This window comes from Ursus americanus, chromosome 9, assembly GCF_024610735.1.
Source record: "Ursus americanus isolate L20-20 chromosome 9, mUrsAme1.1.p, whole genome shotgun sequence".
Classification (NCBI taxonomy): domain Eukaryota; kingdom Metazoa; phylum Chordata; class Mammalia; order Carnivora; family Ursidae; genus Ursus; species Ursus americanus.
Window position 1 is genome coordinate 59,125,924 of NC_142135.1, and position 24,141 is coordinate 59,150,064.

General features: G+C 40.7%; 1 protein-coding gene across 19 annotated transcripts in view; it reads left to right on the top strand.

Annotated features, from left to right (window-relative positions):
- EYA1 (EYA transcriptional coactivator and phosphatase 1) overlaps window positions 1–24,141 on the top strand; it is a 349,658-nt gene that overhangs the window by 316,420 nt on the left and 9,097 nt on the right. For all 19 annotated transcript variants that reach the window (XM_087864819.1, XM_087864823.1, XM_087864826.1 and 16 more), the window contains 5 exons: window positions 7,432–7,490; window positions 7,602–7,762; window positions 8,733–8,847; window positions 8,998–9,119; window positions 13,754–13,854. In XM_087864819.1, coding sequence (XP_087720945.1) covers window positions 7,432–7,490; window positions 7,602–7,762; window positions 8,733–8,847; window positions 8,998–9,119; window positions 13,754–13,854 — 558 coding nt within the window. The remainder of the gene's footprint in view (window positions 1–7,431; window positions 7,491–7,601; window positions 7,763–8,732; window positions 8,848–8,997; window positions 9,120–13,753; window positions 13,855–24,141) is intronic.

Consider the following 24,141-nt stretch of genomic DNA (forward strand, 5'->3'; position numbering starts at 1 on the left):
TTTCTGAACTACAGCGACTGACATACTCAGTCTAATTGTCAGTGACTTCGAAGCAGCATTCTCCACATCTCTCCCATCAGTTGGCTTGTTTCTGGACCACCCCTCCCCCCTGAACTCCTGAATCACAGGAGATCTCTAGGGATGATCCATTTTACCTTATTTTCCCAAAGAAATTATAAAAATATCTAGGGAGTCAGGAGTGATTTCCAAAAGCCGCTCTGGAAATCAGTCCCTTCAAACCTCTGTCACTCAAATACTGGTCACCGTGTAATGCCATCTGTACACGTTAGACTTTCTGTGAGGAGGGTCCGGGATAGTGTGAGCAGATCCACATGGGGATGTCTCCCCCGCCCCCTTTTTCTTTTTAAAGCACTGCTGCTCATTTGTCAAAGCGTTCAGACGATCTGTGTATTTGTCTGTAAAGTACTGGAAATACTTCCGTACTCCATATAATTAAACATTTTTGTGTCGGGAAATAAGAGGAAACTTTCTAGTCACTTGTGGATGTCTAAGGTATATCGAGCAAGCATCTATATTCTTCAGTGGGGAGGTGGGAGCAGTGGATGTAATTGCTTGATGACAGATAGGAGGGGACGGAGGACCCCCGATCATTTCCTCTGCCTTGGCCAAGCGCAGCTGGTCTGAATAGGCACTCTGAGGCACAGACACAATGAAAATAGCTCGTTCTCTAGTGACTCTCTTTTTCCTTTCATTTTTACTTTGTAAAGGAAGGTATTGAAACAATTAGTTGGCAGTATGGTGTTAGTTTTCTCATGGTAAATTTGGAAAATGGAGCAAATTTGGAGCAGAATTTGGGCTTGTGTAACTCAACTTCTCCAAAGCCGTGTTTGTAACATTTTTATATTGTTCCCTTTCATAACACGCAGTCTGCCTCAAAGTCTTCTTAGAGTCTCTGTTTATTCAAAGACTTTAGGCTTACTTGGAGTTTATGTTTTTAGTGTCGTGTTCAGAGGTATAGTGCCTCGACATGCTGGCTATTACATCACAGGGCTTGGCATAGATAATAAGACCCATTGTAACTGTCTTAATTCTTTTTATTAATTTTCCTAAACTAACTTGAATGGTATGGTGTTTTTTTTTACATAATTATGGCACAAGTGAAAGGCTTGGAGGAAAAGTACAACCACTATGGTATCAAAGCAGAATAAATATTTGCAGAAAAATTCTGCCATAACTTAATATTTTGCATATGAGCCCCTGTACAAAATCTGAGTTATTCCTGGGGCTTGGTCCAAAAGAACATGTCTGTGGCCCAGGCCTGGAAGGCCAGAGATGATGACGGATCAGAAAAAGGTCAGCGTGAGTTGCAGTGCCAAAAATAATGACAGAAGGGACCAAAAAGGCAGACTAACTGTGCAACCGGAGTTCTGAGAGGGCATGTGCCTTTGCCGCCTGGCAGTGAGATCGTGCCCCATGTGGCTTGCTTCATACTCCCGACACCGGGGCTGGCATTCAGCCGCTTCATGTGTTGGCAATTTTCCCCAGCCGTCCATGTGAGCATTTTAGAATCCAGCCCCGTGAGTGCTTAGATGTCTGCGAGCCGAGGGCCAGTTAGTAACGAAAGCTTGCTAATTTTATTTATTTGACTCCTCTGTGAAGCACAGGCCTTGGAAACATAAAGGGAAGCCAGGCGAGGGTAAACTGGTCATTTGGTTTGTGGTGTTTATCTGCAAGATGACTGTAGAATCCTGTCGTGTAGAACAGAGGTTGCAAGCTCGCACCTGTGGGCTCAGCGGTGTGCCTCTGATTGTTGCCATCTGCCTTCATTCACCGCCTTTGCCCTGACTGGCCAGATCCTTCTTTCTGGGCCTCCGGCCTCCTCCTTAGGACACGCCATGTCAATGTCACGCGAACCCCTATCCTCTCACCGCCTACAATCGTGCTCTGTACCCTCCACCCCTGGCAGAAGCCCAGTAACCACAGTGGCTCTCCTAGAACGAGTTCCCTCCGAAGCGCCAGTCATTGGAAGGCCCACTGGGGAGATGCAGTGCTGGGGCTTGTCCCGGAGGATGGAGGACTCCCATCCAAGCTCCAGGCTGGCAGAGGGGCCGTGGTGACAGACGCTGGTCGTAGGAGTGGGACAGACAAAAGCGGAGGGTATGTTTTGTAGCTGAAGTCTCCTGGGCTCCAAACAACTGACCAGCCACAAAGGATCTAGATGGTGGCAGTCGTCGGCATCGCGTGAAACGGGTGTGGGAAGAGACTGTGATTTGGGGCTCAAAGACATAGTGTCTCAGCACTTACATTAGTTCACTTTTCTCAGTCTTCATGTTTTGTATCTGTGAAATGGGTCATACCATTACACACTAGTCCACGTTCACCATAAATCGGTAACACTAGTTCAGCTCAACAAGAAAGAGGAATGTCTGTGAGGAGAGAAACCATGTGTCTGCTTCCACAAGATCTCCACAGAAGTGTTAAGAAATGACTTAGTGAAGTAGTTTGCCACCGCTTTGGGGAGGGAGGAAAATACTCTTCAAGCGATACAAAGTGTCAAAATAGGACATTTAATCATGTGTCAATAGCTCTTGTGTCCCTGGTGCTTTAGGATTTCTGGAAAAGGGAGAGGCCCACTTCAGGTCGCTTTAGCAGTAGTCTAAATTTGGTAATTAATTGCAAAATTTTCCTAGTGAAGGATAAGCGCAACTTGGCCTAGCACTGGCCCTGACTCTTCCTGAGAACTTGTGCTATGTGGGTGTATTTGAAAATTGTTAAACAAAAATGTTAATTATATTTTCCTCTACTGTTGATACAGAGCCTTTATGCAAAAATGTTGCTGATGTTGACCTCCCTTTGAAAAGCCATTATCAAAAAATAACTCTTTTCCCACCCCTTGGTCCTTTGCCAGCTCCCATAGCCATTCTCAAACCTGTAACTGAGAGGGGAACAAAAACCATCCCACAAGGGAAGGGGACCTGCTTGCTCACTGCACAGAGGTCTTGCACGTCTGGGAACTAAGTCTGGGCTATTTCCTAGAGAGAGGGACGGCTTGCCCAGTGAGTGCCACCCTCTGCCACCCCACCTCACCACCATGCATAAGTAGCGGTCTGGCATCCGCAGGCCGGGATCAAAAAGCTATGTTGTTTCTGTTACCGCGGCTTCAGGGACTGGGAAGCATCTCTAGCGAGTCTGCCGTTTATCTGTTGATTGCTTTCATCGCAGAAGCAACCAAGGATAAATGGTGGGCCGTGCTGTCCCTCCCCGATCTAGCAAAATACAATTTAAGTTCTTCCAACCTCGGCAGCTCTTTGAGACTAAACAGAGTTCAGCCATTCGGCAGGAGGATGTTCCTTCGAATGTTCCTCAAAGCAGTTCTGCAGCATTTACTACCGTTGTAATTTATCACACGTGTAGTTCGGTAACGTCTGTCTTTCCTGCTAAACTGTACGCGCCTGGAGGGCAGGGGCTGATAACTTGGATGCTACTCCCAAAGCCAGCTCCTTGCTGTCCCCTGCGAGCCCTTGTAACTCTTGCCACCTGATCTCCTCCTTGTGCCTCCCTTCTGCCGCATCCCCCAGCACACTAGGGTTCTCCTGCCTCAGGGCCCTTGAACCTGCTCTTTCGTTGCCCTGCAGAGCCATTCCACAGACCCCAGACAGCATTGCATCATTCCCTTGCCTGCTATATTTATTCTCCTTGGCAGATAGCAGCATCAGCACCAACATAGTATACATTTTGCGTATTTTCTTGTTTGGGTGTCTCCCCACTAGAATGTTAGTTCCAAGATGGTAAGGATTTTTGTCTGTTAAATGTTGCGTCCTTAACATCTGGAGCATAGGAGCCCCTTAATAATGAATACATGACCATCTTTCTGAGCTAAGGTACCCGTTAGTCAGCTCAGATGGGTGTCGAGTGTGGAATCCACCAGAAGTCATGAGAAGCACTACCTTCTCCCCAAATGAGGCCCCCAGCCAGATCCCCAAACACAACAGGGCTACCTGGGGCATCTCCAACCTCAAGAGGACGGATTACCGCATAAAATCTGCTAATCCAGCGGACCTGCAGTCTTGGGCCTGAGACCTGGGAATGCTATGCAAAGACTTGGCCTCGGCAGTGACTTCAGTGCTTAAAACCCTATCGTGGACTTTTTGGGCAGTTTGTTTCAAAAATACATGTTCTGCACATTCAGTCTTTCTGGAATAAAAACTTCCTTTTCCCATGGCATTCTGTATGTTCAGCACTCTGTGTATTAAGCAGCAAAGTAGGGCTTTTAGGAATATGTCTTGGTGCCTGGAAATACAGGAAGCTTCCATTCTTGTTTTCTGTGTCTATAGATTCTTCCAGTGGGCTTCAGATTTTGTCATGTTGTTTCAGTGGGTTCAGAACTCCTGCTTCCCTCCTTCAAATATCTAATTTTCTGAGTTTAAAACAGATTTAGAAACCGAAAACAACAAAGTCCAGAAAGCAAACATGAAAACCTGAAATTAGGCTGTTAAGAAGACAAGCAAAAAGTTAGATGGCTTCCGAAGAAAAGTGGGGGAGGGAGAGTCTCATCCCAGTAGAGGAGGGAGAATTTCCAATGTCAGGATGCAGGGGACTGCGGTTTCTAATTTGAGAGTAGATGCACTTAGAAAGATTGACACTTTCCACGTGTATCGAGACACTTCTGTGTTTTAATATTCTCAATTCTTTGAGGAATTAAAATTTTTAATAGGTAAACGTCAAGACAGCAATATTTAGTTTTTCCTCAAAGTAAAAACATGTTTCCTGAGACATTTCTACCGTGATGTAGGAGCTCATACCAGGACTCAGTTACTAAATCTTTAGTATGTATCTTATCGGTGCGAAGTTTGTGCAGCGCCGTATTTTTCTATCGTTAAGTGACACGGACGGTTCTGAAAACCTATTTTACCTGGACATTTTCATGATTTCTTTTTATTCCTGGGGTGCTAATTAGGCTCTTTAAAAAATGCTCCTGATGTTTGCATCTATTTTCATGAAAATCATTCTACAAAACAACTCTCCTGATAAAGAATGAAGATTTCTTTGTTGCCACCACACCAGAGTTGATCCCATCTCTGAGAAGGGAGTTTGGCGTCTGCGGGGAGAAGCTGGAAGCTGTTGATACTAAACCAGAGGTAACCAAGATCCTGAACCGTCCTTCAAAGGAGGGCCTCAGCCCTGGGAACAAAAGACTTGGATAAAGCTCCTGGGAGCAAACAAATACCGGATGTGGGGGGACAGTAGCAACAATGGACCCCTTAACAGTCACTGGAAGATAACTGTCTTCTCCGTGAGTCATGGAGATTTACAACTGCATTTGTTTAAGAAAAGCCTCTTAACACCTTGCCTTTCAGAGGAATTCTCCCACCCCGAGAGTTAACTAAGTAACTTGTAAGTCAGCTTTGGTGTGATTCCTTGATTAAAACCCTTTTTAACGTAGCTTTTCTTCTTGGACTTCCTCACCTTCCACCTCCTGTTTCTCCCAGAAGGCAAAAATCTTCCATTGTGGCTCTCTGGCTTTTTGAGTTTTTCGGTTTTTGTCTCTGGGGGTTTTTTTGGGCGGGGGGGAGTGGAGGGTACACTAGTTTGGTTTGTCTTGGTTTTCTCGTCTGTTTTGTACACTCAACCGTGCACCCGAAAAGCGTTGTTTACCAACAATATAAAAAATGTATTTCTGGCTAGATAAGTGGCAGAAATGTCTACACTCATGATTTAGTCACTCTTTAAACCCAGAATATGTACCTTGTTGAGAAAGCACAACTATCATTTGTCTTCTGAAATATTAAATTAATAACTGTGCGAAGTCCCCAAGCATGTTTTCCAGGAATGACCTGTTTTTAAAATGTTAAATTCACAGTCCACATGTGCGGCCTCCTAGACTCGCTTTTCCTCTTTCTTATCTGAGGTTATGGACCTCAGGAGAGCAGGGGAGGGTTACAAGGTCAAAGTCTTTTCCTCCTTGGAACTTGCTGCTTGCTGGGAGGCGGTTGCCTGGAAAGTAGATGCTTTAGAGAAGAGGTTGGGGGGTCACGATTTTAATTCTGTTAAGCCACAGCTGGTTTGAGTTTCTTTCCCCTTCTATCTCCTGCTCCCTTCCTCACAAATCCATGGAGAGAAAAAAATTTGTTCTGAAGGAACCCGCAACATAAAAATACACCTTGTGTTACTGTGGCACTTTATGTCTGTCATCTTTGTTACAAATTGTATGTTGAGCACTACACAAATAGGCTAGATTTTACAAAATTAGGCAGGAAATATGACCAGCGCCTTAGTCAAAAGAACCTTTTAAAATACAGGATGCATACCTGGAAATCTTTTAATAATATTTTTAAACTAAAACTTTTAACGAAAATAAGTATGATAAAGGCCTCCAGGGTATTCTGAGCCTGATGGCAAAGAATCATGGCTGAAACACGAAAGCGAGCCAAGTGTGGGTGCCTTGTCTCCGGGTGGGGGGAGACCTTGTGTGTCTCCAAACTGGTATGCGTCGTTTGTCCAACAAAGGTTGACTGGGTGTCTGCTCCTCACGCAGTGACGCTAGCGGCTGGGAATACAGCGGTGAGATGTCGGGGTGCTCATATGCAAACACGTGCAGAATCAGCCGGTCGAGCTGTAGTCCGAAATCACAGCCTCCTATTCTAAACAGTTCACACGTGGTTTGGGATTGAAAAATCAGGCCTGTTCCCATCACGTTAGTCTACAACGAATCAATAAATCCATAAATCCAACACTTAAAAGGAATATAAAATAGTGAAACAGTTAAAAAAAAAAAGGTAAAAAACACCACATGGTTTGATTGTTTTTATTTGGGTTTTGAAGTGTCCCATGCTTTCTTCGTCCTCGTCCACATGCGCGCGCGCACACACACACACACAGACACGCACACACACACAAAGAATAAAACTCACATCTCTCAAATCAATGGCAAACCAGTAACAGATTTTTTCGTCTGGGCTCCTCAGCACGCTGGCCTCAGGCTCTGTTGGTGTGTGGCTCAACAGCAATCAGAGGTCATAATTTCATTGGCAGTTAGCATCAGGTTTAATTTTTCTAGCATGTTACATTTACCGAAATGTCTGGTTTCAGTTATGCTTGGGCATTGACTGAATCAGCTTTGAGCAGCATGAGGTCTTCAGGTACCTGAGGTTTATGGAACACATATGCTAATTGTTTTCAATCACTTTCCTTTCTAAACACAAAAATGTGTTTTCCGAAGCTGCATAACAGTAGTCCTGAATGACATTGCTCTTTTTTTAGCGTTAAAAGAGGACCTGAAGTAGGTAAAAGTACCACCTTAACAAGACTGACACCTACTGATTGACATTGCGGAAAAACCGTCCAATTAAAGTTGGGGGATGGGGTGGGGTTAAACAGCTGTATGTGATTTTTTTCCCAAAAAAAAAAAAAACCAAAAAAACCGAAGATGCTCCTCGAAAATGAACCTGTATCATTTTAATTGCATTTTAGGAATGTGACCAAGTTCATATAGATGATGTGTCTTCAGATGATAATGGCCAAGACCTCAGGTGAGCGCAGTGAAATGTGAAGTGATTGTCTCCATTTTCGAGTTTAATGGCTCAGCTATGAAGATGAACTTTCTGTTTGGTTAACGTTGGGCTTTTCTTGCGTCTAAATAGCACATATAACTTTGGAACAGATGGCTTTCCTGCTGCAGCCACCAGTGCTAACTTATGCTTGGCAACCGGTGTGCGGGGTGGTGTAGACTGGATGAGAAAATTGGCTTTCCGCTACAGACGAGTAAAAGAGATCTACAATACCTACAAAAATAACGTTGGAGGCAAGTAACCACCACCAGTACCTTACCGGATTATTCAGATAGTCTAGCTAAAATTCTCCAAGTACCACACATTTTCACATCACACTTTTTGTTTGGGATATCGTAGCTTTTTCAGAGCGGTTTCATCTGACCCATGATTATTCTGCTGTGATTTAGTGACAGGAATATTAGACTTGAGCCAGCTACCCTGGCTAGTCTAATCTAGTCCTGGCTCCATTACTTCATAGTGTGTGGGACCTGGAGTCCGTTTCTTGACCTTTCTGATACTCGTTTGTCCTTCCAAGGAGATGTGGGATTAACCACCTTGGGCCAAATCACTTGAGATGGGTTGTAAAACTCATTCAGCTGTGTCTCAAAATGGCTTTAGCTGACAAGGAAATATGTTGACTTAATAATGAAAAGTTTAGAGGTGCGTTGGTTTCCAGCATGGCTAAATCCACAGGCTCCAAAGGTGACATCCTGAATCTCTTGCCTAGGCTTTCCTTTGGGTAGGAGTCATTCTGGGTCAGTCCCTCCCATAAGGTGACATAGGTGACCATTGACAGATCCAAGCTTATATTCTGTGAGTTTAGCACCTCGATTGGGTAGAAAAATATCTTTCCCAATAGATTCAGCAAAAGTTCCAAGACTGATTTGTGCTGGCCAAGCCGCAGTCATACACCTACCCTTGGAGCCAGACGGTAGAGTTGGCTCTGTCCAAACTCCATGATTAGAGAAATGGTGTGAGCCGACTCCTCAGAATGAAGAGATGACTTCTATAACCAGGGGAAGGGATGCTAGGAAAGCAAAATCAACAGATGTTTCCTACAGTACTAAATAAATCTGTCAAACGGATGCTAATCTGTGAAAAATTACCCGAAATACTATAAAGCTTGAGGGTGATATTAGGAGTGGTATTAAATGTTTATTATTTATGAAGTTGACTAGACACATTGGTAAGGAAGGAATTCATGTGCTTTTAAATCCACAGGCCTGCTTGGTCCAGCCAAGAGGGAAGCCTGGCTGCAGCTGAGGGCTGAGATTGAAGCCCTGACAGACTCCTGGTTGACACTGGCTCTGAAAGCACTCACGCTCATTCACTCCCGGTAGGCTGTCCCCAAGTCACTCCATGCTGCTTTTGCTGGAAAATAGCCTTTGCTCGTGTTCGTTCATTTTGGAGATTCATTTTTCAACGTTCTTTTTTTTTTTTTTTTTCCCTCTCTCTCTCTCTCTCTTTTTCTTTTCTGTTCTCATAGGACGAATTGTGTGAATATTTTAGTTACAACTACTCAGCTTATCCCAGCGTTGGCGAAAGTCCTGCTGTATGGATTAGGAATCGTATTTCCAATAGAAAATATTTACAGTGCAACAAAGATAGGTGAGCTGCTTTTGTTTTATTTTATACTTGACTCTTTCCCTTCAGGCTAGTAGAAGTGAATGAGTAGAAGTAAATGAGACTTTGTTCATAATGCTAGGGGTCAGAAAACTAGAAGAAGAATTTAATTTTATAGTCAGAATTGGCTTTAGACATCAAGAGAAATATAAATCAGAAGACATGCAGCTTAATTCAAAAAATGTTACTTTACTGGCTAACATGAAGACCTACGGATTTTAACTATTGTCCGTTGAGCATCAGTTCTGGATTGTTGTCTTTTCGATAACATCAACAAAAATATCTAATAAACTAAAACAAACAGTAGTATAGAGATATACAAGGCATAAATGAAACAATTCTAATAGCTTTCTTTAACTTATTATCACTGGAACTTTTTTTTGTTTGTTTTATTTTAATTCAATGTGTATAAACGGTTAAGTTCCCATTTTTGTTATGGGGATACCCCCCCCAAAATTTAAGTTCTTGAAAGAAGGAATCATAGTTGGAGAAAGACGACTAATGTGAAATTTGGTTAGAATATAAACCAAGACAGACTAAAAGTGAGATTAAAAAAAACAACAACCATGACTCCCGTTCTTAGAGAAATCACCATCTAGTGGGGGAAGCAGACATCTAAATAACTGTAATATGACAAAGAAGTATGTGAATGAGCATTTATCACATATTTAGTAGATGCCCAGAACTATACTAAGCATTTTACATATTAAAATCAATCTTCACAACCTTTCCATTTTTATAAATGAGGACGCTTAATCTCAGAGACTTAATTGTCCAAGTTAATAGCTGGTAAAGGTAAGGGTCAAACTAGGTCTGATTCTAGGGTCCAGACTCCTTTCTATACCCTAGGGAGTTCTCTACCACTAAGTGCCTGAATGTGCACTTGAATGAGGAAACATTCACTCCTACCCAGGAGGAAGCAGAGGGCAAGTGTCAGTGAACACTAAAAGGAAGAAATGGCATTTGAGCTGGGTATAGAAGGATACATAAGAGTTTAGTAGGCAGATGGGCTAGTGAGAGCAAATGGACAGAGACATTAAAATGTGTTCCCTCCTGAGGGACTCGTAAGTGGTCTTGGGTCATGGGAAGCTGAAGCTGGAAAGGTAGACTTAGGTCTAGACATATGTGGCCTTGTGTATCACCCTAATGAGATGTTATTTTAGTGAGTCCTGGGGAAGGGGGATGAAGATCCTCGTAGGTGGGAAGAAGGTTGTTTCTGGCTGCTCAATGCTATCTAAAGAAAAAAGGGCAAAAATGTAATCTATCTCCATCTAACTACACTCATATACTTCCAATACTTTTCTTTAAAAGCATTTACTAAATTATTGCTAAAGAATTACTTTTATAATTATTTGTTCATAGTCTGACTTCCCTATCAGACTGTAATATCCTTGAGAACTGAGTCTGTGTTGCTGATCATTGTAGCTATGGTACCCAGCACATACTAGGTGCTCAATAAATGTTTGTTCAATAAAATGGATGAATAAACAGTTGTTTATTCTGAAGAAGGCTGACACAGAGGTTCTTTTTAAACACCTGGGTCAGTACTGACACTATTAACTGATGGGGAAAATCAGGTGTGATGGGAAAGGTAAGAGTTTGGTTTTATCAGTGTTGAGTGTGAAGAGCCTGTGAGATAGTCACATAGCCCTGTCAAGTTAGAAATAGCTGGAGCTGGAGAATGACTGATGCCTCCCGAGAAGCACCAAGAACAGAATGCTAGAAAATACTTAGAGGAATGGGGGCGCCTGGGTGGCTCAGTCGCTTAAATATTTGCCTTTGGCTCAGGTCGTGATCCCAGAGTCCTGAGATAGGAGTCCCATTGAGCAGGGAGTCAGCTTCTCCCTCTGACCCCCCCCCTCCTTGAGCTTTCTCTCTCTCTCTAAAGGAATGTACCAAAAAGAATTCCTGGTAGCCCAACATAACCAGAACTTTTTATATGTTCTCATATCCATAAAAATTACTGTTTACATGAAGTCAAATATTTATGTTATCCATAACAATAAAGAGGAATCATGCTGTGTTTTGTAAACAGGAGTCCATGGCAAACATTTATCAGCACATAAAAGAACAATTTCCAGAGAAGTTTATAGAATGGAAGGGATAGTGCCTAACTCCCCAGAGGGAAAGAACAAGTAGTTTATTGCATGTCATGTGCATTGAACTTCAATCCTGAATAATTTAAATAATTTGAAAATATTAGGATCATAGAAAATTATAACAAGTATATATTAGGTATTTTTAATGGGCATTTTGTTTGTGATACTGAATTTTAACCTTTATCAATACAGAATTAAAAATGAGGATTAAAATGGTGGTAGAAATTACCTTAAAACCAGAGGTAGAATCACATTTTTATGGTATTTTTAATAAGAAAAGTAAATGGGGCGCCTGGGTGGCTCAGTCGGTTAAGTGTCTGACTCAATTTTGGCTCAGGTCATGATCTCAGGGTCCTGGGATCAAGCCCTATATTGGGCTCGGGGCTGGGCATGGAGCCTGCTTAAGTTTCTCCCTCTCCTTCTCCTCTCTCATGCATGTACTCTCTCTCTCTCTTTAAAAAAAATGAAAAAAAGAAGAAGAAAACTAGAGATTGAAACTCCTGCCGTTTTGCTGATTTTGCCATCAAATGAGATATAATTTGGGAGTCAATGCAGAAAACTCAGGAATTTTCCTTATAGGCAAGCGGCAGTCATTGAAGGACATGACTGGATCTCGTTTAGCAGAGCTATGATGTTCGCCCAGATAAAATGGATTCATCAAAATGAAAATTTTGGACCTCTAATTAACTTCTAAAAGTCAGCTTCAATTTCTCAGTCTTTATTATGAAAGACGTCTATGTGAGCCAGACTTCACACTATTGGAGATAGTATATAGGCGAGAAATGTTTCTGTCCACTGGAGCCTCACCTTAAAATAACACTGAGTTTACCTTCCTTTTCCCATGAAAGGGAAACTTGGCAAAAACACATAAACATTTCCCTCTAAGGAGGAAAAAAGTTTCATGACATCTAAGTTTTTGATTGTATATTTTTGCGTGAAAAGTACACTTTGTGTTTGTTTCTTAACGTGATTTAATATTTCACAGTTTAGTGGGCAACTAAAGCAGCATTGAAATTACATCCTTTGACTAAGGCTGGCCCGATTTCATTCTGTCAGATGCAAACCAGAGATTTTAGTGCAAAATGCAAATATAAAGCAGACATTTGTTTAAGCAAACAAGCAATTTGTTCGTGAGTATATCTGATCCTTATTTGAAAGAGATGCCGGCGGCTCAGCCATTTACATTTGAAAACTATAAACTGTCCCATTGTCCATTAAAATGACCCTGTTGGCAGCCAGGGCCGTGGAACACCAGTTTCTTCTCTAAAGAGCAACAATGGCTGCATTAACGGCGGGGATGAGCAGCCAGAGAGCCCGAACGAAGTCTTGACATGGGAAAGATAATAGATAGATAAAGGTATTCTGTTACCTTTCTGCTGCTTTTCCTCTAGGAAAGTGCTTTATTGGACATTAGATGCCCGCGTAGGGCAGGCGTGATCTCTCTGTAGTGCCCCAAATTACCTGACATTTATTTCAGGAACAGTTTTACCAGAAGATTTCAAGTAAACACATTAGGTTTGGCGGGGGGGGGGGGGGGGGGGGGTGTCGTTCATTCAAATAGAATCCCAACTGGAAAACGAAGGAATAAATGGATTCCACTGTTTGATTTCTCCTGCTATAACAAAACCAGTCAGTTTTTTTCAGCCTTCTCAATAGACTTGGGATCAGATATTACTTTCAGAGTTTGGTATATCGTGAAACATTTTTTAAGTCAAGTTCAAATATATTGCCAGAATCGCATGCCTTCCTTAAGTCTGAGCTGGTAGGAAAAAAGGACTGCTACAAAACATTATTTTTTTCCCAAATGCTATACTATGATTGACTAGATCCTACTTTTTAAATAAATGAGCTTTTGAAAAAGAATACTAAAATTGACAATTTCTTGGTGGCTCAGTCGGTTAAGCATCTTGCCTTCGGCTCAGGTCATGATCCTAGGGTCCTGGGATCTGGCTCCATGCTCAGCAGGGAGTCTGCTTCTCCCTTTCCCTCTGCCCCTAAACCACTGGTGCGCGCTCTCACTCTCTCTCTCTCTCCCAAATAAATGAAAAAATAAAATCTTTAAAATTGACAATTTCCAGGGCACCCGGTGGCTCAGTCGATTAAAATCTGCCCTTGGCTCAGGTCATGATCTCAGGGTCCTGGGATCGAGTCCTGCATCGGGCTCCCTGCTCAGCATGGAGTCTGCTACTCCCTCTGCCTCTGCCCCTTATGCTCATGTGTGTGCTCTCTCTCCCTCGCTCCCTCACAAAAATAAATATATAAAAAAATCTTTTAAAAAATGGAATAAAATTGACCGTTCCCAAGGGACAAGACACCACATGGATAATTTACAATTTGTCATTTACTGTGGTGTTCCATATTCTACCCAAATGGCATCTAAAAGCCCTCTTCTCCAGTTTGTACAAGAAGGATAGAGTTGAATCAGAAGCATAAAGGAAGGATTTTATATAAAAAGCTCAAGTGCTGTGGTGCTGAGTTACCCAAACTTTACTCTTTTTACAATTTATTTTTATTCATTAGGAAAGGAAAGCTGTTTTGAGAGGATAATTCAAAGGTTCGGAAGAAAAGTGGTGTACGTCGTTATAGGAGACGGTGTGGAAGAGGAGCAAGGAGCAAAAAAGGTCAGTGTTCCTCGATGGCACATCTCATGCCATTTACTTTTTCAGTCTTCAAAATGCTCATAGCTGGGTCATTTAAACAAGTTCCATTTCTCTGAAACAGATTACAAATGTGTTCAGAACTGTACGCAATGAAAAAGGACAGAGTAGAATGAAATAAATATGGTCTTTTTGAAGAGTGCCATACACGAACTCAAGGGTCATGGATGGTTGGTCTTCGCAGAATGTAGACTTTTAAGGAAGGTTTCGTGCTGTAACTGTCATCCAGAACAGAGATAACACATTTGCTGTGCTCACGTGAGCATGTCCCCTTCTGCCCCGTGGCAGACACGGCCAAGTGATCAAAACCTACCTGAGCCTGAATTCAGCCTAAGAACCTTCTAAACATCACTTCAGAAAGACTCTGTCAGTGGGTCAGAGCTGGTTTGCCAAACTCTTTGCTGCCCTGGAGTATAGTGCCTTCTTTGTATCACAAGGTCAACACCTCACCTCCGTTGGGACACTCGGAAAAGAGGAAGGGGGTGTATCCAATGGTGAGTCCCTTGACTCCCAGTTTGCCCATCATACACCTGTTTTCCTTCTGCATCCCTGCGGGTGTCATTCTGCCATTTCCCTCAGCAAAACTTGCTCATTAGTGTATTTCATTGCATTTCAAAAGAGGGGAGGAAAAGGGGACCACATTGCGTCACTTGGGGACCACTCAGCATCTTCACAATCTAGACACAGCCTACCTGGACAATCTTTCTCACCCCAGCACGTGGCATTGCAGTCCCTTCAGCCATACCCAGCACTTCCTCCTGGCTGTCACTTCTGCTCGGAATGTTCTTTTCCCCAATGCCCTCCTGTCACTGTCTTACTCATTTTTCAAAATCCAGTGCCCATACCACCTTTTCTATTTCCTTTGTTTGTAAGAGCTTAGTTATAATAGTACTCCCCACACTTTAATTGGAGAAGTTGTAAATAGCTTGGCTGTTTGAGCAGACAGCCTGGGTTTGAATGAAAGCTTACCAGTTCTGTGACTTTGAATAAGTTATGTATCCCTCCTCTTGCTCTTTCCTTATCTACAAATGGCAATATTAACAGCATCTAGCTCCTCGGGCTATTTTAAGGATTAGAGTAAAATGTAAAACCCATGAAACAGAGCATGGTACGTATATGGACTGTGCAACAAATGATAGCATTGTTATTAATTATTCGTGGCGATGCCTGTTTCAGAGTAAAAGGTGAGCTCAAGAGGTAGGGATCTTATTTTGCTTTGTTTGTTGTTTGAGACTTTGTTTTCAGGTGTTGTTTTGTTTTGTTCTTTTACAGCTCCCTAAATCTTGGTGCAGTTGTACTCTCTAAATATTTTTTAAATTGAAGAGCATTAAGTATTTTATGAAGTTACCCAATAGAATTATTTTCCCTCCCTTTTCCCACACACTGACTCATGGAAATCACTGTATATTTCCATGAAGGTTGCAACAATTCAGCTCTTCTGGAGTATTCCAGTATATAACAGCAGTGACCCATAAAGTCACCAGAACATAGATGCAGCATTCAGCACGACACGTGGCCAGCCTTCTTAACCTGAAGATGATTTAATTCACCAATAAAAGCAGAGAAACAGACCCTGATTTTGTAAATAATAGATTATTTCACTTACACCCATTGACAGACAGTGTGCCCAGGAGTCCATGCTTCCCCAAGTGGGATCGGTGCGGACGGAAACCCACACACGCTTCAGATCCAACAGAGGTTGATGCGAAGCTGCATTTGCCGTATAACCAGTAGTTCTGACGTTCCAGCTTTACCAGTGGGCAACCACCATGATCATTAGGTTCATCTGTCAGCCCTTCGGGCTCCTTTCATAAAATGAAATTTTTCCCAGACTAAATTAGAATACCCAAAACTCAAGCCTAGAGAGTTAAAGAGGATGTTTGATGGGAATCCAGACTCATGTCTTCTTCCTGGGAAGAGCCTCTGGAATCCTCCATGCCATTCCTAGACAGGACCTCCCGGTGGCTAGTGGGGTAGACGTGCACATTTCAGCAGCATAGACATGAAGAGCAGCGTCTCATGCCCCTGCACCCCGGGCCAAAGATATGAATCTGCCCCCTCGGCTGGTCATCCTCCCTCTGCTAGTCACCGAAATGTTTAGCTTCAGGAGAAGGTTGCCAAAATGTGGCTCTCTAGCTTGTGGTAGGCAGAAGGAGGCTTATAAAAGTGATGGCTTAAAATGCAAGGAATCCTTTGGGCCCTAGCAAGGCTTCGGTGTGGGTAAGTCCCTTCCTAAACCTTTCAGAGAAGCAGGTTTCTTAGATGTCTATCATGGGTGAACATAACATAGAAAAAGTAAAGGAATTCTTGGTTTGATATCAGAACCGGAAGTGGTAATGGGGCTAAGAGTATTTGCGCTCTCTGCAGAACAGCGAAAACCGTTTCCACTGTTTAGCTTTGGATGTGTTATTCTTTTTATTTGGGACAAACACACCTGTGCCAGAAAGAATTCGACAGCTGCCTGTGAAGAACATCTTCTTTGGATTTTTTGCCTGTGAATGAGTATTCTTAGCTTCAGCTCTCTGGTTTGATGTTGTGGGATGAGTATATGTGGTCAGGATCCAGTAGTATCTGTTACAAACAAACTCTTTGCACCTTGAGACTTAGCCGGTGTGGGAACTCGGACAAAATTGTGACCAGGAGTTAGAGGACTGTTTATGTGTGTATGTACAGCATACAGATTTTCCAGAAGGTTCAGTTTCCTGATAATCTCACAGAAAATTCAGATCACTGTCATCCACAGTGACAAATTGACCATTCCTTTCTTATATTCTGTCTAACATTATTAGGTATGTTGTATTAGGGAAACATAGAATCCTATGAAAAGAAGAAAGCCTGGCAGATCCTGACAGCAACAGACCCAGGTCAGAGAAAGCTATCCATAGGTAGATGGCTCTTCTCACGCTCTCCACAGTCTTTCTAGGAACAAAGAGGTGCTTGCAGAAAACTCTTTCAAGAGATCTTTTTGGAAGAAAGTTGTTCTTTTAAATAAACAAAGGTATCTTCAACTTTTTCTCTTTGATGGGGTGTGTTTTAATGATATGAATTATAGAATTAGATAAAATTACTGAAAGGCCCAGGACTATATTGGCAAAGAGAACAAGGATGACAGAACAGACTTCAATTGACCATAATGAAGCTGGTGACTGGCAGAATACTTACTGAGCTCATTACTTGAGAATACTTTCAAGCTCATTTCTGAGCTTGAAAAAAGTACCTCAAGCAAAAGAATATTATTTATAGAGATGAAAGACATCTCTACAGGGAAAAAGAAAGAATGTTCTATTAGATTTTTAAAAGGACTTAGGAAACTAGGAGAGACAAGCTAAATGGTTAAAATTGATTTAGAAAAACTGCAAAATGTTTTGATTTTGCAAAACATTTCAGTGCTCGAATTTGCAGAACTTGACTGGTTCACTATTTTATTTAATAGTCTAAAATGCTCACAAGCTATAATAAAATCGCTTGTGAACACCAGGGAGAAAATGGCAGGCATCCATTATTCTGCATAATGGCAAAGGCTTCATCAGTAAACGTCCATTTATTCATTCATTCATTCATTCATGCATTCATTCATTCATTCATTTTTTAAAGTCTAGCTGACACACGCTGTTGCATTAGGGTTCAGATGTATAGCAGAGTGATTCCACAGCCCTATACATTATGCTGCGCTCCTTACAATGGTAGCTACCGTCTGTCACCATATAACACTATTACAATACAACTGACTATGTTCCCTGTGTGTAAGTGAGATCACGTGGCATTTGTCTTTCTCTGACTTATTGCACCTAGCCTAATACCCTCTAGGTCTATCCATGTTGCCACAAATAGTAAGATCTCATTTTTTTTTATGGCCGAGTAATATTCCTTAAGATATATACCACATCTTCTTTATCCATTCATCTGTCAATGGACACTTAGGTTCCCTCCATATCCTGGCTATTTGAAATAATGCTGCAATAAACATAGGGATGCATATATCTTTTTGAATTAGTGTTTTTGTTTTCTTTGGGTAAATAGTAGTGGAATTACTGGATCATATGGTATTTTGTATTTTTAATTTTTTGAGGAACCTCCATACTGTTTTCCACAGTGTTAGCACTAAGTTTACATTCCCACCAAGAGTGCATGAGGGTTTCTTTTTCTCTATATTCTCGCCAACACTTATTTCTTGTCTTTTTGATACTAGCCATTCTAATTGTTATAAGGTAATAGGTCATTGTGGTTTTCATTTGCATTTCCCTGATGATTGGGGTGATGTACTGAGCATCTTTTGATGTGTCTAATTGTCATCTGTAGGTCTTCTTTGGAAAAATGTATGTTCAGGTCCTCTGCCCATTTTTTAATCAGGTTGTTTGTCTTTCTGGTGTTGGCTTATATAAGTTCTTTATATATTTTGGATATCAACCCCTTATCAGATATATTACTTGCAAATATCTTCCCCCATTTAGTTGGTTCCCTTTTCATTTTGTTGATGGTTCCCTTTGCTATGCAAAAAGCTTTTTATTTTGGTGTGGTCCCAAGAGTTTCTGCTTTTGTTTCCCTTACATGTCTAGCAAAATGTTGCTAAGGCCATGTCAGAGAGATTACTATCTATGTTTCCTTCCAGGACCATGATGGTTTCAGGTCTCACATTCAACTCATTCATCCATTTTGAGTTTATTTTTGTGTACCGTATAAGAAAGTGGTCTAGTTTTATTCTTTTACATGTAATGGTCTAATTTCCCCAGCACCGGTTATTGAAGGGACTGCCTTTTCCCTACTGTAAATTCTTGACTCCTTTGTTGTAGATTAATTGACCATATACATACGGGTTTATTTCTGGGTTATTTTGTTCCATTTATCTATGTGTTTGTTTTTGTGCCAGCACCATACTATTTTGATTACTACAGCTTTACAGTATACCTTGAAATCTAAGATTGCGATACCTCCAGCTTTGTTCTTCTTTCTCAAGATTGCTTTGGCTAGTCAGGATCTTTTGTGGTTTCATACAAAGTTTAGTACGATTTGTTCTAGTTCTGTGAAAAAATGCTATTGGTATTTCAATATTGATTGCACTGAATCTGTAGATTGCTTGGGGTGGTATGGGAATTTTAACAATATTAACTCTTTGAATCCATGAGCATGGAATATCTTTTCATTTGTGTCATCTTCAATTTCTTTCATCGGTGTTTTATAGTTTTCAGGTATAGTTCACTCATCTTCTTAAGTTTATTCCTAAGTATTTTATCCTTTTTTGGTACAATTATAAATGGAATTGTTTTCTTAATTTCTTTTTGCTACTTCATTATGAGTTCTAGTACTTTTTTGCATGGGTCTTTAAGATTTTCTGTGTATAGTATCATGTCATCTGCAAATAGTGACAGTTTACTTTTTCTTTACCAATTTTGATGGCTTTTATTTCGATCTCATTGCTTCAGCTAGGACTTCTATTTTATTCTATTTATCTTTTGTTTCTAATTAGTCTACATTGAATAAGAGTGATAAGAGTGGATATCTTGTCTTGTTCCTGATCTTAGAGGAAAAGCTCCCAGTCTTTCACCATGTAGTGTGATGTTTGCTGTGGGTTTATCATATATGGCCTCTGTTATATGGAGGTATATTCCTCTGAATCCACTTTGTTGAGTTTTTATCATGAATGGATGTTGAATTTCATCAAATGCTTTTTCTGCATCTGTTGAGATTGCAAATTGAGATAATTTATATCCTCGATTTTGTTAATGTGGTATATCACTTTGATTTCCAGAAACTGAAGCATCCTTGCATCCACAAACTAAATCATAATTGATCACGGTGAAAGATCCTTTTGATATATTGTTGAATGTGATCTGCTAATTTTTACTGAGGATTTTTGCATTTATGTTCATCAGGCATCTATATCCCTGTAGTTTTTTTGTTTTTTGTTTGTTTGTTTTGTTTTGTTTTTAATTAGTGTCTTTGCCTGGTTTTGGTATCAGGGTAATGCTGGTCCTGTAGAATGTATTTGGAAGCTTTTCTTCCTCTCTATTGCTGGGAATACTTTCAGAAGAATAAGTATCAACTTTCCTATAAATGTTTGCTAGACTACTCACGTCAGCAGCGCATAAACTAAAATTGGAACAATATATGTTTAATAGAATTCATCTATAAATCCATCTGGTCCTGAACATTTATTTGTTGGAAATTTTTGATTGATTCAATTTCATTACTAGTAATTGGTCTGTTCAGTTTTTCTATTTCTTCCTGATTATTTTTAGATTATATGGCTCTTGGAATTTATCCATTTATTCTTCATTGTCCAATTTGTTGGCATATGATTTTTCATAGTAGTCTCTAATAATGCATTGTATTTATGGTGTAGGTTGTTAATTCTCTTCTTTCATTTCTGATTTTATTTATGGGAGTCCTCTTTTGTTTCTTGATGAGTCTAACTAAAGGTTTGTACGTTCTGTTTAACTTTTCCAAGAACCAGCTCTTGATTTCACTGATCTTTTCTATTGTTGTTTTTTTAAAGTCTATTTTATTTATTTCCACTCTGAACTTTATTATTTCCTTCCATCCACACAATGAGCTTTGTACTTCTTCAAGTGTAAGGTTGGGTTATTTATTTGAGATTTTCTTTGTTTCTTGAGGTAGGCCTGAATCACTATAAATTTCCCTCTTAAAACTGCTTTCACAGTGTCCTAAAGATTTTGGACCTTTGTGTTTTTATTTTCACTTGTCTGTATGTATTTTTTTTTCCTCTTTAATTTCTTTGTTGACCCATTAGCCTCCACATCATGTTTTTTCCATTTTTTTTTAAATTGATTTTCGTTTCATACTACTGTGGTCTGAAATGATACACTTTTTTTATTTTTTTTATTTTTTATTTTTATTTTTTTTAAAGATTTTATTTATTTTTTTGACAGAGATAGAGACAGCCAGCGAGAGAGGGAACACAAGCAGGGGGAGTGGGAGAGGAAGAAGCAGGCTCATAATGGAGGAGCCTGATGTGGGGCTCGATCCCATAACGCTGGGATCACGCCCTGAGCCGAAGGCAGACACTTAACCGCTGTGCCACCCAGGCGCCCCTGAAATGTTACACTTTGATCTCCTTAATTTTTGAGACTTGTGATCTATCCTGGAGAACATATCAAGTGTACTTGAAAAGAATATGTATTCTTTGGTTTTTGGATGGAATATTCTGTATATATCTGTTAAGTCCATTGAGTCTAATGTATCATTAAGAACCACTGTTTCCTGGGGCGCCTGGGTGGCACAGCGGTTAAGCGTCTGCCTTCGGCTCAGGGCGTGATCCCAGCATTCTGGGATCGAGCCCCACATCAGGCTCCTCTGCTGGGAGCCTGCTTCTTCCTCTCCCACTCTCCCTGCTTGTGTTTCCTCTCTCTCTGGCTGTCTCTCTGTCTGTCAAATAAATAAATAAAATCTTTAAAAAAAAAAAAAAAGAACCACTCTTTCCTTGTTGATTTTCTGTCTGGATGATCTATTCACTCATGTAAGGGGGGTGTTAAAGCCCTCTACTATTATTGTATTACTGTCATTTTCCCCCTATGTATCTGTTAATAGTTGTGTTATGTATTTAGGGGCTCCAATGTTGGATGCATAGATATTTACAATTATTGTATCCTTTTGTTGGATTGACCTCTTTATCACTATGTAATGCTCTTCTTTGTCTCTTGTTACAATCTTTGTTTTAAAGTCTTTTAAAGTCTATTTTTTCTGATACAAGCATTGCTACCCCAGCTTTTTAATTTATTTCCATTTGCATGGAATAGCTTTTCCCATCCCTTTACTTTCATCCCATATGTGTCTTTAGGTCTGAAGCGAGTCTCTCGTAGACAGCATATAGATGGGTCTTGTTTTTTATCCATTTCTTCACCCTGTGTCTTTTGATTGGAGCATTTAGACCATTTAAAGTAGTTATTGATAGGTATGTACTTACTGCCATTTTGTTCATTGATTTCTAGTTGTGCTTGTAATTTTTCTCTGTTTCTATGTTCTTCTTTTGCTCTCTCTCCTTGCGATTGATGGATTTTTTTAGTATTACATTTGGCTCTCTTTCTCTTTTTGCTTATGGATCTATTATTGGTTTTTGGTTACTGTGAGGTTTATATATAATATCCTAAGTATATAGAAGCTTATATTAAATTTATGTTCACTTAAAATTAAACACATTCTAAAAGAACTTCGTTTTTACTTCCATGGTTTACTACATGTTGTCATGGTTTACATGTTTTTATTTTGTGAGTCCCCTTAACTAATTATATAGGTATACTTGGTTTTATTACTTTTGTCTTTAACCTTCATATTAGCTTTATAGAGGATTCTTCTACCTTTACTGTGTGTTTACTTGTGAAATTTTATTGTTTCATAATTTTCTTCTAATTATGGCCTTTTTGCTTCCACTTAAAGGTTCATTTTTTATAAGGCCAGTTTTGTGGTGATGAACTCCTTTAACTCTTGTTTGTCTGGAAAACTCTATCTCTCCTTAAACTCTGAATGATAATCTTGCCTGGTATTCTTGGTTGTAGGGTTTTTTTCCTTTTAGCACTTTGACTATAACATGCCACTTTCTTCTAGCCTGCAAAGTTTCTGCTGAAAAATTAGCTGATAGCTTTATGGGGTTCCTCTTGTATGTAACTAATTGCTTCTCGCTGCTTTTAAAAATCTCTTTTTATCTTTAAACGTTGCCATTTTAAGTAGTATGTGTCGTGATGTAGACCTCATTGGGTTCATTTGTGTGGAGTTCTCTGTGCCTCCTGAACCTGGATGTCTCTTTCCCCAGATTAGGAAAGTTTTCTGCCCCTTTCTCTCACTCTCTCTTCTCTTTCTGAGACCCCTATAATGCAAATGTTTGTTAACTTGATGTTGTCTAAGAGATCCTTTAGCCTATCCTCATTTTTTTTACTCCTTTTTCCTATTCATCTTGAGTGCTTTCCATTCACCTGTCTTCCAGATCACTGACCTGTTCTTCTGCATCCTCTAATCTTCTGCCAATTCCTTCTAGTATATTTTTCATATCAGTTGTTATATTCTCCAACTTTGATTCTTTCTTATATTTTTGTTGTTGAAATTCTCACTGAGTTCATCCACTCTTGAGTCCAGTGAGCATCTTTATGACCATTACTTTGAACTCTTTATCAGGTAGATTGTTTATCTCCATTTCATTTAGTTTGTGTTCTGAGGTTTTAGCTTGTTCTTTATTTTGGAGAATAATCCTCTGTCTCCTCACTTTGCTTGACTTTCTGAATTAAACACAACAGTGATTTCTCCTAAACTTGAAGGAGTGGTTCTGTATATGGTCCTCCTCTGTGTAGACTGTGTTTGTCTGGTGACTTTAGCTGGCCTGGTGGAGTAATGGCTGGCATCGGCTTGGGGTCCCAGGTTACTCAGTGCTGGGGCTGCCCTGGTGCTCTTTGTGCAGAAAGCACCATGGCAAGATGGTTGAAGTGGGTGTAAGCCAGTGTATCTCAGAGTGTTTTGTGTAGAAGTGCCCTGGCAGGGTGGCTGGGGCCAAGACAGGCATGTGCCATGGCTTCTCAGGGTAATGTGTATTAGGGTGCCCTGGAAAGACATCTGCAACCAAAGTGGTATGGGCCTGGAGTGTTTTCATGTGCTTTACGTTTGTGTCACCTTGGCAAGATGACTAGAGCTATAGTGAGCATGGGTATACTGCCATGGGGTCACCTTGGTGGGACAGCTGGAGCTCCAGTGGGCGATGGGCTCACTGAGGGGGTGGTTCAGCTCTAGTGCCCAGACCCTGCTTCTGTCCATGCTATCAAGGTAGAAGGGGAACATAAACCATGGCACTTGCCAGCCCGTCCACTGCAGAGAGATTTTTAGCAACTCTGTCATTGTTTGGTGGAGTTCTAGGGCTGGGTCCTTTATATCCTAGCTGCCCTTTAACCTGCAAGCTTTCGTGCCCTGGCACAGACAAATGTGTTCAGGGTTTCTTGGTACTGTCCCTCCCTCCTGCAATTTACGGCATTGGAGATGGGGGTTCATGTCTCTGTTTCTCTTGCTGTTTTCTGTGTGGTCTGTCTTTGGTTGTGCAGAAGCTGTGCAGTCAGCTCTCAGTTCTTCAGAAGATATTTCTAAATAAATGCCTATTGGTGTGTTCATGGAGGAGGTGGGCTCAGCATCTTCCTACATTGCCTATGTACTAAACAAACTCAAAAAAATGTCCATTTTAAATGTGAACTCCAAAATTTGCTGAAATCCAAGATGAAGTAGAGAACCTGATTAATAATACTCAGTTCTAAGCTTATTGAG